The following is a 13419-nucleotide window of genomic DNA, read 5'->3' as shown; positions in this document are numbered from 1 at the left end:
ATCTGATACTCTGGAAAATGTCAACAACTCCTCAAAGGAATATGCAGAAGTATTCATTTCGCATGCAAAAGTCTATGTGATGGCTGATTACTACTTAATACAGCCACTCGCGACATTGGCCCTCCACAAGCTGCATGGGATTCTCTGTAATTTCACGCTGTCCAAGAAAAGGATCCCTGATATCGTTGCTTTATTGCAATTTTGTTACCAGGCGGATGAGAGGCCCTTTCTGCGGGAGTTGGTGAGTGCGTACGCTGCATGCAAGTTTAGAAAGCTGTGGACGAACATGGCATTCCGGGAAGTATTCGCTACGTACCCAGAGCTCTCGGCGGCAGTTCTGGGAAATCTTGTGGAGAGGCTGGACTGGTAAGAGATGATTGCACCTGGATGTTGAGGCAGCAACGTTTGTGATTAAAAATTGGAGAGACAGTGTTAGTTTTGGGCAGGAACTGGGTTGCACTTCGAAGTGGTATCTACCTTGACACTCCTGAGCGCTTACTGCGTAATAAAGCTGCTAGCAGAATTGGCACTCTATAAATTCCATCACTTTTTTCCTGAATGCACTGTAGTAGAAGGAGGAACTCAAAAGCTACTGTAATATTTAGGGTGGTTTTGAGGAGCTGGGTTGGCGGCAGATGCGCTCAGATCGTAGCCCTGTCTAGTAAAGCAACATGAAAGGGTTAACTATTGGATCAGCGGCTACGGAGGGTGTAAAGGCATGGATCGATGCTTATAGGCGATCGTAATTGGAATGTTGAATCCATTGCTCTCGGCAAAAGCTTGCGGCGCAACACAACTGCTGTGGTCAGTTGCAGCATACCGTTTATACATGGGCCTAGACGGCGCAGGCGAGCGATCATCGCCGTTCACCCTAGATGGTAGTCGGGGACGATATAGGCCGCGTGGATTAGTTATGTGGATGAAAGCTACGGTAAAGGGAAAGTATGTGCGAGACGGGGTTCCTCAGACTTGTAGATGGACGCGCGGCGTTTGCAAGGAGAGGCAGATACAAAACAAAAAAAGCTTGCCTTGACAAAAGTTGAAAGTTTTCTGCAACACGGCATTCAAAGAAGAATGCGACAAGTCAACAGGGCTGCCATTCGCGACGGCTTATTGCCGAATGAGTGATATGGTGATGATGTGTGACAAAGTTGACATGAAACGTCCCGTACCATCCGCCGCCCCGAAAGAGCACAGACGACGGCGAAGCGTTTGTAGGATGGGAAGGGGGCCATGAGCCGATATAAAGTTTATCAGTACAACCCGTGGCGGCGATGGCGGGACAAGGCAGATCAGGCAGTTGCCACGAGTTGCGGCTGACGGGACGGGCTGAACACTGAAGACCGGGAGCCAACCGGTCTAGTACCTGAGAACGACGACGGCCGCAGCAAGAGAGCCGAATTTGTCCAGAACCCAGTACGGAGTAATAAGGTTACTTGTGCTTTCGCATGGGCCTGTATTCGGCCGGGCACGCCGTCAAAGTGAGTGTCTCAAGTCGGGAAAGAGAAGAGAAAGACAAGTCTTGTCTTGGTTGTCGTAGACATGCAAACATGTAAGATGATTAAAAAGGGGGGCCTTCGGGCTTCTTTTTTTCAACGGTGAGACACTCTTCTTTTAGAAGCAAGGAAGGATTCCTGGGAGCTTTGCCATGTTTGGTTAAGAGCTGGTGCTAAGAGAATGGAAACATGTTTGAGGGCACGAACTGAACCATCTATTATTACTAAAGAAAGCTGAGAAGAGGAGAGAAGAAAAAAAAAGAAAGATGAATGGAAGACGAGGAAGGATTCTGCTCGGAGGCGCGGCGGCCGGCCGGCTGGGTGGCGCACAGGCATTATGAGACGGGGCGGAGGGGGGACCATACAAATTGGTTTACTGAGCTTTTGACAGGTGATACTGTATTTGATCTGACGGTTCTTTCTCTCGTTCTGTCTCGATTCCCGATGCGGCTCTTGTTTCGTTTGTATTGCGCACGGGAAGAGCTCTTGTCCGGATCAAAGCGCCGGTCGCCGCGGGGGCGGCACGGTGGTGGTGGCGGCGGTGATGATGATTGATGGTGGTAATGGTGGCCGGGTGGCTGTGTGGCTCGGCAGATCTCACAGTAGGATGCGTGCGCGCGCGCAATCCCGCAATGTGATGGGGGAGGAGAAAAAAAAGCCCCGTACAATGTGATAGGTAGGGGTATGAGACGACCATTTTGGGGGAGGATATTGCTGATTTGATTCCTTCTTCTTCTTTCTACTGGTAACCCCCCCTTTTTTTCCCCCTTCTCGAGGTTGATGTGCCGGTGGACGAGCATATATGGATTGTCACGGGACGGCGAAGTGTCTCCCTCCCTGAACCCTGCCTGCTACCGAGTTGTGCAAGATTTCCAATATGAGAAAAAAAAAGGCAAAAAAAAAAAAAACCATTCCTAGATTTACTATGCGCGTCAACTCGTTGGTGTGAGATGCGTCGTGAGTTGGGACGCGCGACACCGTCAATAGATGCAGGTCGTTGCCGGTTTCGGAAGGGGTCCTAGCTCCCAGTGAGTCGACACTAGAGATTTAGATGGTACAGAAAAATAAAGACGATCAATATGTTTGTTAATGTTGTTGTTGTTGTTGTTATTGTTTATCAGTGTTCGTGAAGATATATTAATTGTTGTTTATGCTCGGCCGGTCATGACCCCTGGGATTGGCGCAAATCGCGAGAACGGGGGATATTGGGTATATTACCAGTATGTGTTTTTGTTATTACTGGTACCAGTTACGGTAACAGTTGGTGGAAAGAGAGGAGGGCGGGGGGTTTATTTGGCATCCAGGCGAGGACATGATTCAGGCATGTCCGGAAGCACGGTGACGGTGGGAGGAAGAAAAGACACACGAGCTCCTTTTGGACTCGTTTGATGCAAGAATTTCTTTTTTCTGATTTTTTTCTTAACCCATTTGCCCATTTAGGCTACAAGGAAAGAAAGCTGGGAACATGCTGCATGCCACCGGGGGCCGGTTGGCGGGTTCCAGAGAGGCGGGGCAGGTAGTAGAGCGACAGGTACCTGCAAGTACTTTGTGGCTGGCCGGCTTTTTTTTTTTCTGTCAGGGGAAAGGAGAATATCCTGTACTTACTTAGTCAGTACCGACAACGAACCGTACTGAAGAACGAGTTGAAAGGCGGCGAGGGAAAAAAAAGGCCAGCATAAAGGCAAGCCACGTTTTTTCGTCCCCGTCATGACAGGGTTAGTGAGAGGTCCAAGCCCAAATGACTGGGGCGTACTGACTGGTACGTATCCGAGTACTCTGTACGGCGCACTCCGTACTCTGTGCAGATTATCAGTACTCAATAAGGAATAAGTCAAGTTGCTGGTAGGCTATCAGTAATAAAACGCCAACCCATCTGTATTGAGAGCCAGCCGGCGTTGTAAATGCCCAACTGGGTGGGAGCGTGTGACACACTGGGCTTGCACAAGGGTCGCACCAAGTAATCTGTACAATGGCAGATACCAGATTTTTTAGGTGACGCGGGCGGAATAAATGGACAAGAGCCGGAAAAGGGGGATTCGCCTTGTGCTCAGCAGGTACTGAGTAGTGGCGGCGACGACGGCGACAGCCCTTGTAGGGATGGTTGGGTGAAGGGGACGGGGGGGGGGGGTTGATTGATGCCCCTGGTGGCTGGTATTCGGCGCAGGTACGGATACAGAATGGGTACATGGCTGATGAGCTACGGCAGCCAAGCGGAAAGAGATTCGGCACTTGCCAGGTGATGATGCGGCTGATGATGATGATGCGGCTGATGATGATGATGCGGCTGATGATGATGATGATGATGAAGATGAAGATGCCGCTGGCTGATGTTGATGCTGATGATACCGCTGATGCTGATGACTGGGTTATCGTGAGTGGTGAATTGAAGGGGTGACTGGACTGGTGACAGAGAGGTGATGGAGGAGGAGGCGGTCCAAGTGACAGATTCAACGGGGGGCCGCCCGACCCGGCAAGTTACATGGCACATCGGTTATCAAATCCTCTCAACACAGAATCGGCAAAAAAAAAGGAAAAAAGAATATAAGAAAAAAAAAGAGAGGAATAGGCTAAGTTACATAGGTAGGCAGTGGGAAAAAGAGAGCCAATCGCGTCATAAAATAGGTTGATTGGAGGGAGCCCGGGTTTTGCTTTGCATGCGCATGCACATGGCCGGGAACAAGGATTGAGGGGAGAGGGGACACTTGGCCGTGTTTAGGGTACGGATTTCTCTGTACAAGTTACGGAGTACTTACCAGTACCGTATTGGCAGAACAAAAAGAGAGTACGGACATGTAATCGGCCGATATGATGATGAAAGGTGCCTCGACTTGCCGGCCACGGACAAGAGGTGCACCAATATTAGTAGTACTTGGCAGTTGAGTGGTTACAGGCCGGCCGGGGGGGGATACAAGTGGCAGTTAGTGCGCACCTATCTGGTGATTGGTGGTGCGATTGTGACGCTTGGCCCTATGTATCAGTATTGTATTTTTGCTTTTTTTTTCCTATGGCGTACTTTATGATGATTTTTTTTTCACACTCTATCCCTTTTTCTATTTTTTCACCTTTTTGTTGACCTCTTTGTTTTTTCTTGGTCCTTCTCCCAGCGAGGATGGAAACAGCAAGTACGTACTCGGCAAGTACGGATACTCCGCATCAGTACCTACTGGCACCGAGCAGCAAGCTCAATTCCACTAAAAATGTCCCGTACTGATGCTCTCCTCCTGTCAGGATCCCCCCGGTCCCAACGGCCCGCCACTTGCTACCACCCCCCACGGCTTTCCCAGTTTAATTAATTACAGAAAAAGAAAAGAAATTGGTAAGGAGGAGGAATAGAAAAAGAAACAAAAACGACGCCAGCCATTGAAAAAACTGGCCCGGCCCAGCCAAGCTAGGTTTAGCGGGTGCAACGACAGGGCTACTGGTAAGTACTCGGTATCCTTGAGTCGGTGCTTGGGAGGAGATACCTGCTTAGATTTTGTCTCGTTAAGTACTGGGGGTGCTCACTTGCGGATGGTCAATGGTCACCAAGTAAAGTGCCGATTCTCGAAAACGACCTGGCAAGGTGGTGCCGTACAGGTGCAGAATTTGCTCGTCGTAAGATGGCTGGATGGATAAATAAGTAAGTATCCGTAAGTACTGGTAGTGCTGCTGTACTTACTCAGGTACGGAGTAGCGAGCTACTGGGTAAGTATAAGTATGCTGGCCCCCCCCCCCCCCCCCCTGGAAGCTAGCTAGCCGCCCCGACGGAGGACGGAGGGAGAGACAGACCGACAGATGGACGGACAAGATGAACGAGAGGAAAAAAAAAAGAAAAGAAAAAGTTTTTTTTAAATAAAAAGACGAAAGAAAAAAAAAAAAGAAAAAGAAAGGGGGGAGAAAAAAACCAAATCAACTCGCAGCTACTACTTTGTAGTGTCTGCATAATAGTAGAATCATCACGACTCGTCACTCACTACCAGCTTGGAACGAGAACAATAAGGACAATACTGGTAATCACAATGATGAAATATTGCCCCTGCTCTCAGTCTCGCAGTCTCTCTGCTTGTCTCTCCCGTCTCCGTCCATCTGTCTCTCTCTCCCTCGGCACTGATTGACCCAATCTGCAACAACAACCGTTGAATCTGCGACTCTTACTGGATCCTTTGTGAGGAACACTAGACTTTTCTCGCTCTGTCTCTGTCTGTCTGTCTGTCTGTCTGTCTGTCTGTCTCTTTTTTTTTTTCTCTTCTTGATGAATCACTCTTTTTCCCCTCTTCTTCTTCTTCTTCTTCTTTTTTGTCTTTTTTCACATCTCCTGACTTTTTTTTACCCCCATCTGGCATCGCGGCAAGTCGTATGATTGACGACGAGTGCATGCCTACCAGGGCTACAGGGCTGGCTGGCTAGGTACTTACAGTACTGCCAAGGTACCTAGTACTGAGTAATCAAAGCTAGGTACTTGCGCAGGTACCCAGCGGCTACTGAGCTACCCAAGTACTTGCCTATGCACGTACCCTAAGTGCCTACCTGTGCATGCCTATACATGTGCGTACGTGCCTGCCTACTTAAAGTAGGTACCTGCCTTGATTCATGTACAAATTAGTACTGGACAGCCACCACCACCACCACCACCAGTACTACCCGCCACCCACCACCAGAACCAGCCACAATCCACCACCAAAGACCTGCCTGCCCACCCAACTTTACCAGGCCAGGCTCCTTCTCCCAGTCTTTTGGCTTTGCGCACCAAAAATATAAACAATCTTTTTTTTAATAGACAGAAAAATACAATTAAAATCAATAATCACAACCCCTGCTCTACTGAGTAGACAAGCCCGGTCCCCTGCTTTGCCGATGTTCCTGCCAACTGCCTGCCAATCAACCTACCCTGTCAACTGCCTGCCTCCTCCTCCCACTTCCTCTCACCTCCTCGCTCCCAAGGTGCTCATTCTCGTCTTCCTCGCCCAACTCCCTCCCCCCCCCTAGTAATCTGTGCAGATTACGCCTGGCTGGTTCATCCAGTTCGCGCGCGCGCAAATAACGGCCTGCATATCTCCATCACTCACTTCCTTCTTTCCCTTCCCTTTTCTCTCGCTCCTCTCTCTCTCTCCCTCTCCCAAAAGATTAAACCCCCAAGAAACCAACAATCAAACTCCGCCCCCTCCCCCGATCTCCTCCCCCCCCTTCCTTTTATTACCCCCTACCACCAAACATACTTTCAAAATTTGTTCACACAAAAGGGAACAGAGACAGAATTCAAATTAGGAGAGGGGGAAAGAAAAACCGAGTCACAATTACTCACCACCGTCGTCGCCGCCGCCGGGACCATCCGTGTCCCCGCGATCCCTTTCCCGCCCCAAAATGGCCAGCACTCCGCCAGCTTCGCCTATTCACCAGCGGCCCTCGTCTACAATCTTCAAACCTTCGCGCAGCAGTAGTAGATTGAGCATGAGCAGCAAGACGGGACTCGGCAGCCGCGCCTCAGATGAGGATGCGCGCACCGCTGTCCGTGTCGGTAGGTTTTCTTCTTCTTCTTCTTCTTCCCTCGCTTGTCCATGCCCTATCATCTTCTTCTCTATATACTCCTGCCTCAATATTCTCCCGTAAAACTATGCTAGCAAAACTCACAAGACCTCATGCTTACATTCTGCGTTTCTCTCTGTTCTCCTTTTAGCTGTCCGAATTCGACCACCACTTGAGCCCTCAGATCCCGGCTACGATTTGATCCCCCAACGCTTCCAGCGGTCCATGGTCCAAACCTCATCCGACACAAGCCTCTCCATAGAATCACCACAGGGTCGCAAGCTCTTCGTATTTGACCGCGTATTTGGCCCCCAAGTCGAGCAGGAAGGCATCTGGGACTACCTCGTCGACTCGGTCAACTCGTTTGCCCAGGGCTACAATGTCTCTCTCCTCGCCTACGGCCAGTCCGGCGCCGGAAAATCATATACAATGGGCACTTCTGGTCCGCTAGACCAGCAAGATGAACAGATGATGGGTAAGTTGATCCTCGCATGCCGCCGTCGACGCCGCCCGCTCCGCTGCTCGCTGTCCGCTCACGCTCGTCCTCGCGCGCGCGCACGCTCCCCTCGCCTCCCATCTCCACCAGGCTAACCAACAATACCTTTCCTCTCTTCTCAGGCGTCATCCCCCGTGCTGCCACGGCACTCTTCGCAAAACTCGAATCCCTCTACGGCAAAAACGATGCTTCCCTAGGCTCAGTTCGCGGCAGTCAATTCCTGTCCCAGCTCAAGAATCCCCGTGGCTACGCCCAGCAGAACCCTCTTGGTGACCGCAATTGGTCCCTCAAGGCTACATACGTCGAAATCTACAACGAGCAGCTTCGCGATCTGCTTACCCCTGACACGACGCCCCTCGGCGAACGCTCCAACGTCGCCATCCGCGAAGACACAAAGGGTAACATCATCGTCACCGGCCTCCACCAGGTCCAGATCGAGTCCGCTCAGGATCTCATGAACGCCCTTGCCATGGGCTCGACCATTCGTCAGACCGACGCCACCGCCATTAACGCCAAGTCGTCACGCTCTCACGCCGTCTTCTCCCTCAACCTCGTTCAGCGACGCAGCAAGACGCAGACCAGCGCCGCTGAAAAGCGCTTCTCCGTTCCCATTGAGGCCATGACAGGTCAAGAAGTCTCCATCACCACAGACAGCAAGCTTCATTTCGTCGATCTCGCCGGCAGCGAGAGGCTCAAAAATACCGGTGCCCAGGGCGACAGGGCCAAGGAGGGCATCTCCATCAACGCCGGTCTCGCCTCTCTCGGAAAAGTCATTAGCCAGCTCTCCTCGCGCCAGAGTGGCTCCCACGTCTCCTATCGCGATTCCAAGCTTACCCGCCTCCTCCAGGACTCGCTCGGCGGCAACGCCATCACCTACATGATCGCCTGCGTCACCCCGGCCGAATTTCACCTCAGCGAAACGCTCAACACCGTCCAGTACGCCCAGCGCGCCCGTGCTATTCAGTCCAAACCACGTATTCAGCAGGTCGAAGAAGGCGACAGGCAAGCCGTCATCGATCGCCTCAAGGCCGAGGTCACCTTTCTTCGCGAGCAGATTCGCAACGCCCAAAACGGCGACTCGGGCTCCAAGACCTCGAGCGCAGGCATTCTCGAGCGCTCAGACCGCGACAAGGAGCGCGAGGCCGAGATGCAGAACCAGATTCTCGACATGCAGGAAAACTACAGCGCCCTCAGCCAGCGCCATGCGCGCCTCATTGCCGAGATGGCCAAGGCCGGCGACAAGGAGTCTGCCCTTAGGGACGCCTCGGACTCGACGCAAGTTAATACCGCCACCGATAGACTGAACCGTTCCAACTCGTTTGCCCAAGCTGTCGAGCAGGTCGTTCTCGAGTACGAAAAGACGATCGAGTCTCTCGAGCAGTCTCTCTCCAGCACCCGAAGCACCCTTTCCACCACCGAGACTTCGCTGCTCGAGAGAGAGACCAAACTGGCCTACATTGAAACTATCAACACCCAGCTACAGTCTCGGGTCCAGAAGCTCATGGACCGCGAAGCCAACACAGAATCCTACCTCCACGACCTCGAATCCAAGCTCGACGGCCACAGCACCGGCGACGAGAAGAACGCCTCCATCATTACCGAACTGCGCAAGGAGATTGCCCGCGCCCGCGAAAACGAGGCATCATGTGAAGACTACATTTCCACTCTAGAGGAGCGCCTCGCTGAGGCTGATCAGGACGGCGAGTTGATGCAGCGCGAGATTGACCGCCTCGAGCAGGTCATTGAGCGCCAGCGCAGCCTGGGCAAGCTCGATTCGCTGCTCTACGAGCTCGACCACGTCGAGGAGACGAGGCAGCCCGACATAAACGGCAACCGTGAACCAGGTCGCCGCGGATCGGCCGATCACTCCCGCAAGCTCTCCCACATTCGCACCCAGAGTCAGATTAACGAGACGATTCACGAGGACGATGAGGACGCCGAGGACGTCAAGGACACCGAAGCCGACACCGACACCGTCAAGTCTCGCGCCAGTACCGTGAGAGAAGAACTGTTGGGCGACTCTGTCGAGCATGTCAATCGTCAGGCCAAGACGCCCGAGGCGGCTTCCGATGCCGACGCTGCAGCCACTGTTGCACAAAGCCCGGCCCAGACCCAATACGTATCGGATAAACTCGAGTCTGTCACACAGGAATTGGTGGACCTCCGCGTCGAGCACGAAAACACCATCAACGACCACGACGCCCTCCGGGCCAAGTACCAAGAGGCGATGCACAAAATTGCTACTCTCCAGGACGCCGTCGACGAGGCCCGTCAGGTTCCCAACGCCCGCGACTCGGTTGTCTCGGTAACCTCGTCTAACCACAGAACCGACTCTTTCCGCTCCTCCGTCGAGTCCCAGCTAGCCAAAGAGGGTGCTCGTTCTTCCGCGTCACGCTCCCTGTCGTCTGAACTCTCATCCGCTATGGAGTCCGCCGACACCGCCGACACGTCGGCCCATGAAGACATGGTCGAGGATGACGATACCGCCACCACGAAGCCCGACGCCTCCAGCGACGACGTGACGCAGAGCGATTTGAGTGCTGAGCTGACCCGAGAGCTGGAGCGTCTCAAGCAGCTTGCCGACGACAGAGAAGAGGCTGCCAAGCAGCTCGCCGCCAAATATGCACAGCTTCAGTCTACCCACAACGATACTTTGGACACGGTCGAAGAACTTAAGACGAACCTCTCAAAGGCGCGCGCCGTCGAAGCCACCTCACCCCGTACCAGCAGCCCTGTCATCCGCCGCAAATCCAGCCAGAACCTCCTCATCATCGACAGGGCCCACCGCTCCTTCGCGTCCCTGCGTAACATTGCCAGCGAAAACTTTGAAACGCGCCCGGAAGTGATGCAGAACTTTGAGCTCAACCTCAACGCCGCCATGCACGAACTTCACACCCGCAGCGAGCGCATCCAGGAGCTTGAGGCTTCTGTCGCGTCAACAAAGAAGGAAATGGAGACTAAGATGACCATCATCTCTGGCCTGACCCGTGAGCGCACCAGTTTAAAGGCTAGCCCTATGGACATGTCCATGGTCGCCACTCTGCGACAAAAGCTGGAGCAGAATGAGAAGCAGCTGGCCGAGATGGGCGAAGCCCACAAGCTACGCGAACAATCTCTGCTCGCCGACTTGGACCGGCTGCGCGTCGAATACGAGCAGCGTGAGACCAAGCGCGAGGACACCGCCGACGCCGCTGCCGTCGACGACAACACCAAGCAGGTCAGCTCTCTACAAGCCGAGCTCACCGCCTGGGAGGAAAAGCACAAGACGGCCCTGTCATCCATGCAAGCCGCCGAGACTGAGCTTCACAACACTGTCCGGGGTCTCGAGGCTGAGCTGGCTACCGCCGCGGCCAACCTCGAAAAGGTCAAGGCCACCTCGACGGCCGACTTTGACACCATTGCCAGCAACGAGCGCAAGCACCAAGACCTCGTCAGCTTTCTGCGCAGTGAAATTGACGAATACAAGAAGCTCATCCACGCCAACTCTGACAAGGTCGCCGAACTCGAAAAGGCCCATGCCGCCACCAAATTCGAACTCGAAGAGATGTCGACCTCGCACAGCGCTGCCGCGTCCCAGGCCAAGCAGAGCGAAGAGATCGTGGCCGAACTGCAAGCCCAGATTGCCCACTTTGAAGGCACCTCCAAGTCGCACAAGGAGGCTCTCGACGAGTTGTCGGCGACGCATGCCAAGGAGCTGACCGAGATGAAGGCGCACGAGCAAAAGGGCTACGAAGAGCAGATGGAAGTCCTCCTGACCGAGCACAGCGAATCGGCACGGAAACTCGAGGCCGAGGTCAACGATGCTCGTGAGGATCTGATGAAGGTTGCCACGCAGGTTGCCTCTGCTCTGGGGCTCGAGGTTAGCATCGAGAAGCTTACGGAGCGCATCGACGGCCTCGTCAGTGACCAGAAGCTGCTCCAGGCCGAGCAGAGCAAGTCTGCCGAGATGCAGCAGCACGTGACGGAGCTCACCACCATCAACGAAACCCTTGTGCGTGACCTGAAAGACGTCAAGGGTAAGCTTGCCGAGCTGCTAGCGGAACCTGCCGCCATCGAGACCGAGATCGAGGCCGCTGAGGCGTCTACATCCATCAAGGATCAAATCGTGGCCGTCAAGAACAAGATGGATGATTTGGAATCCAAAAACAAGAAGCACAGCCGGCTGGTCGAAGAGTTGGAGGAGCAGCTGCAAAACAACTTTGACGAGGCGCAGATGACGAATAAGCGCCTCAGCTCTCTGCAGACGGAGCGCGCGGCACAGCTCGACGAGGTGAATGCTGCCAGAACCAAGCTCCAGACGGAGCTTGACACGCTCCGGGCCGAATACAATGCTCTACAGGCCAAGCTGAACGAAGGCGAGGCCAACGGTGAGATTCGCCGCTCCAACTCGGGGTCGACCATCCGCAAGGCAGCCTCGCACAACTCCCTGCCCTCGCCGCCTCCTGCCATTCCCCTCCCGCCTCTGCCCGGCTCTGCGACCTCGTCCATCAACGGCGTGCCCGCGTCGCCGCCAAGCCGTCCTCTAAGCAAGGACAATATTAACATTTCACAAATCACCGAGGACCAGGAAGCCCGCATCCGCACCATTGAGAAGCATCTGTATGCGGAGCGCCAGCTGACGCAAACTCTAGAGGAAGCTCTGAGTGACCTCGAGAAGCAGTCCAAGAAGGTCAAAACAGACTGCGACGCGTGGCGGAAGCGAGCTTCGGACCTGGAGACGGAGGTCAAGGAACTCAAAGAGCGCCCTACCGAATCGGCACAAGACAACCGTTGGAGCATGCAGGTTGTGGAAGAGGAGCGCAAGAAGCGACAGGCGGCAGAGCTGGCTAGAAAGCAGCTGGAAGAGAGGATGAATGCCATCAAGAAGGGCAAGAAGAAGAAGGGAAGCCTGAACTGCTTCTAGAGGGGGCTAAGCTATGCGTTTAGAATCTTTCGGCGCGAGCCGGATATGTTGCCACACACACCACCAGACACGCTGCCAGACACGCTGCCAGACACGCTGCCAGACACGCCGCCAGAGGACGAGCAGACAGTCACGTCATAGTCTGTTGGTCCTCGAACCATTACTCCCACAACCCCTTGAACACGAAAAAAGCGCACGACTGGTTTGTTTGTTTATCCATACCCACACACAGCGCCAGTTTTCTTTTTTCTTTTCTTTTTTCTGATTTTAAAGCAACACGACTTTGTTTTTGAAATTTAGCGTTGCAGTCACGACGAAATGGGCTCTGTTTTATATACGTATGTACATGGTATGCGTCCGGCCCAGTGTATAACCCGGCGGCATATACTGTTTTTTCTTCTTCTTTGGCACCTCCAATGCTTATTCTTATTCTCTTGTTTTTTTGAGGCCATTGGTCTCTTTTTGTCTCTTTCGTACATAATCATGACCCCCTTCGGCTTCAGCAAAAGAATCTTCATTGCTTGGAGTTATTTTTTTCTTCATTGGTGGAAAATTTCGAATGAAAAAAAGAGTTAGCTTGTCATTCTTGTCTTGTTTTTTTTCTTCCCTCCATTGTGGGTTTTCACTGTTTTCTTGCCTTTTTTTGTTCTAGTTGTATGTTTCCTTTGATTGCGGAATCGTCTAAGGTGAATTAGTTGATATTCAGCAATACATACCTCCTCTGCCGTTTTAAATATAGTCCGTGCCTGGGTTAGAAGAATTGTATACTTGCGGAGATGTTTACTTTTTGGTTAAGATGGTACATTCGAGTTGTATATAGTAAACAAGTCTCATTGCCTGTTAACGCTGTTTTGCCTCCATGTTTCAGATGTGTTTATTACTGCGGAGCAGGTTTGCCACGGCACAGCTCGGGGTTGAACACCAGTTCACCCCGCGCATATCTTCATCATCCAGATAATCATATGACGGACCATGCACAACAGTCTCCCAGCCCGAGCCACAGGCATCATCGATGAAAGATC

General features: G+C 52.9%; 1 protein-coding gene across 1 annotated transcript; it reads left to right on the top strand.

The window, feature by feature from the left end:
• Positions 1–6836: 6836 nt before the first annotated feature.
• V2A60_002598 (kinesin) lies at positions 6837–12397 on the top strand (the record flags this gene model as incomplete). The annotated part of the gene is made up of 3 exons (XM_083253947.1): positions 6837–6990; positions 7150–7473; positions 7617–12397. The coding sequence occupies 3 exons, from the start codon at positions 6837–6839 to the stop codon at positions 12395–12397; spliced, it is 5259 nt and encodes a 1752-aa protein (XP_083110073.1).
• Positions 12398–13419: the final 1022 nt, after the last annotated feature.

The sequence above is a fragment of the Cordyceps javanica genome, chromosome 2, assembly GCF_051103115.1.
Source record: "Cordyceps javanica chromosome 2, complete sequence".
NCBI lineage: Eukaryota > Fungi > Ascomycota > Sordariomycetes > Hypocreales > Cordycipitaceae > Cordyceps > Cordyceps javanica.
Note: the sequence above shows the minus strand (reverse complement) of the source record. Positions and strands in the feature narration are given on the sequence as shown.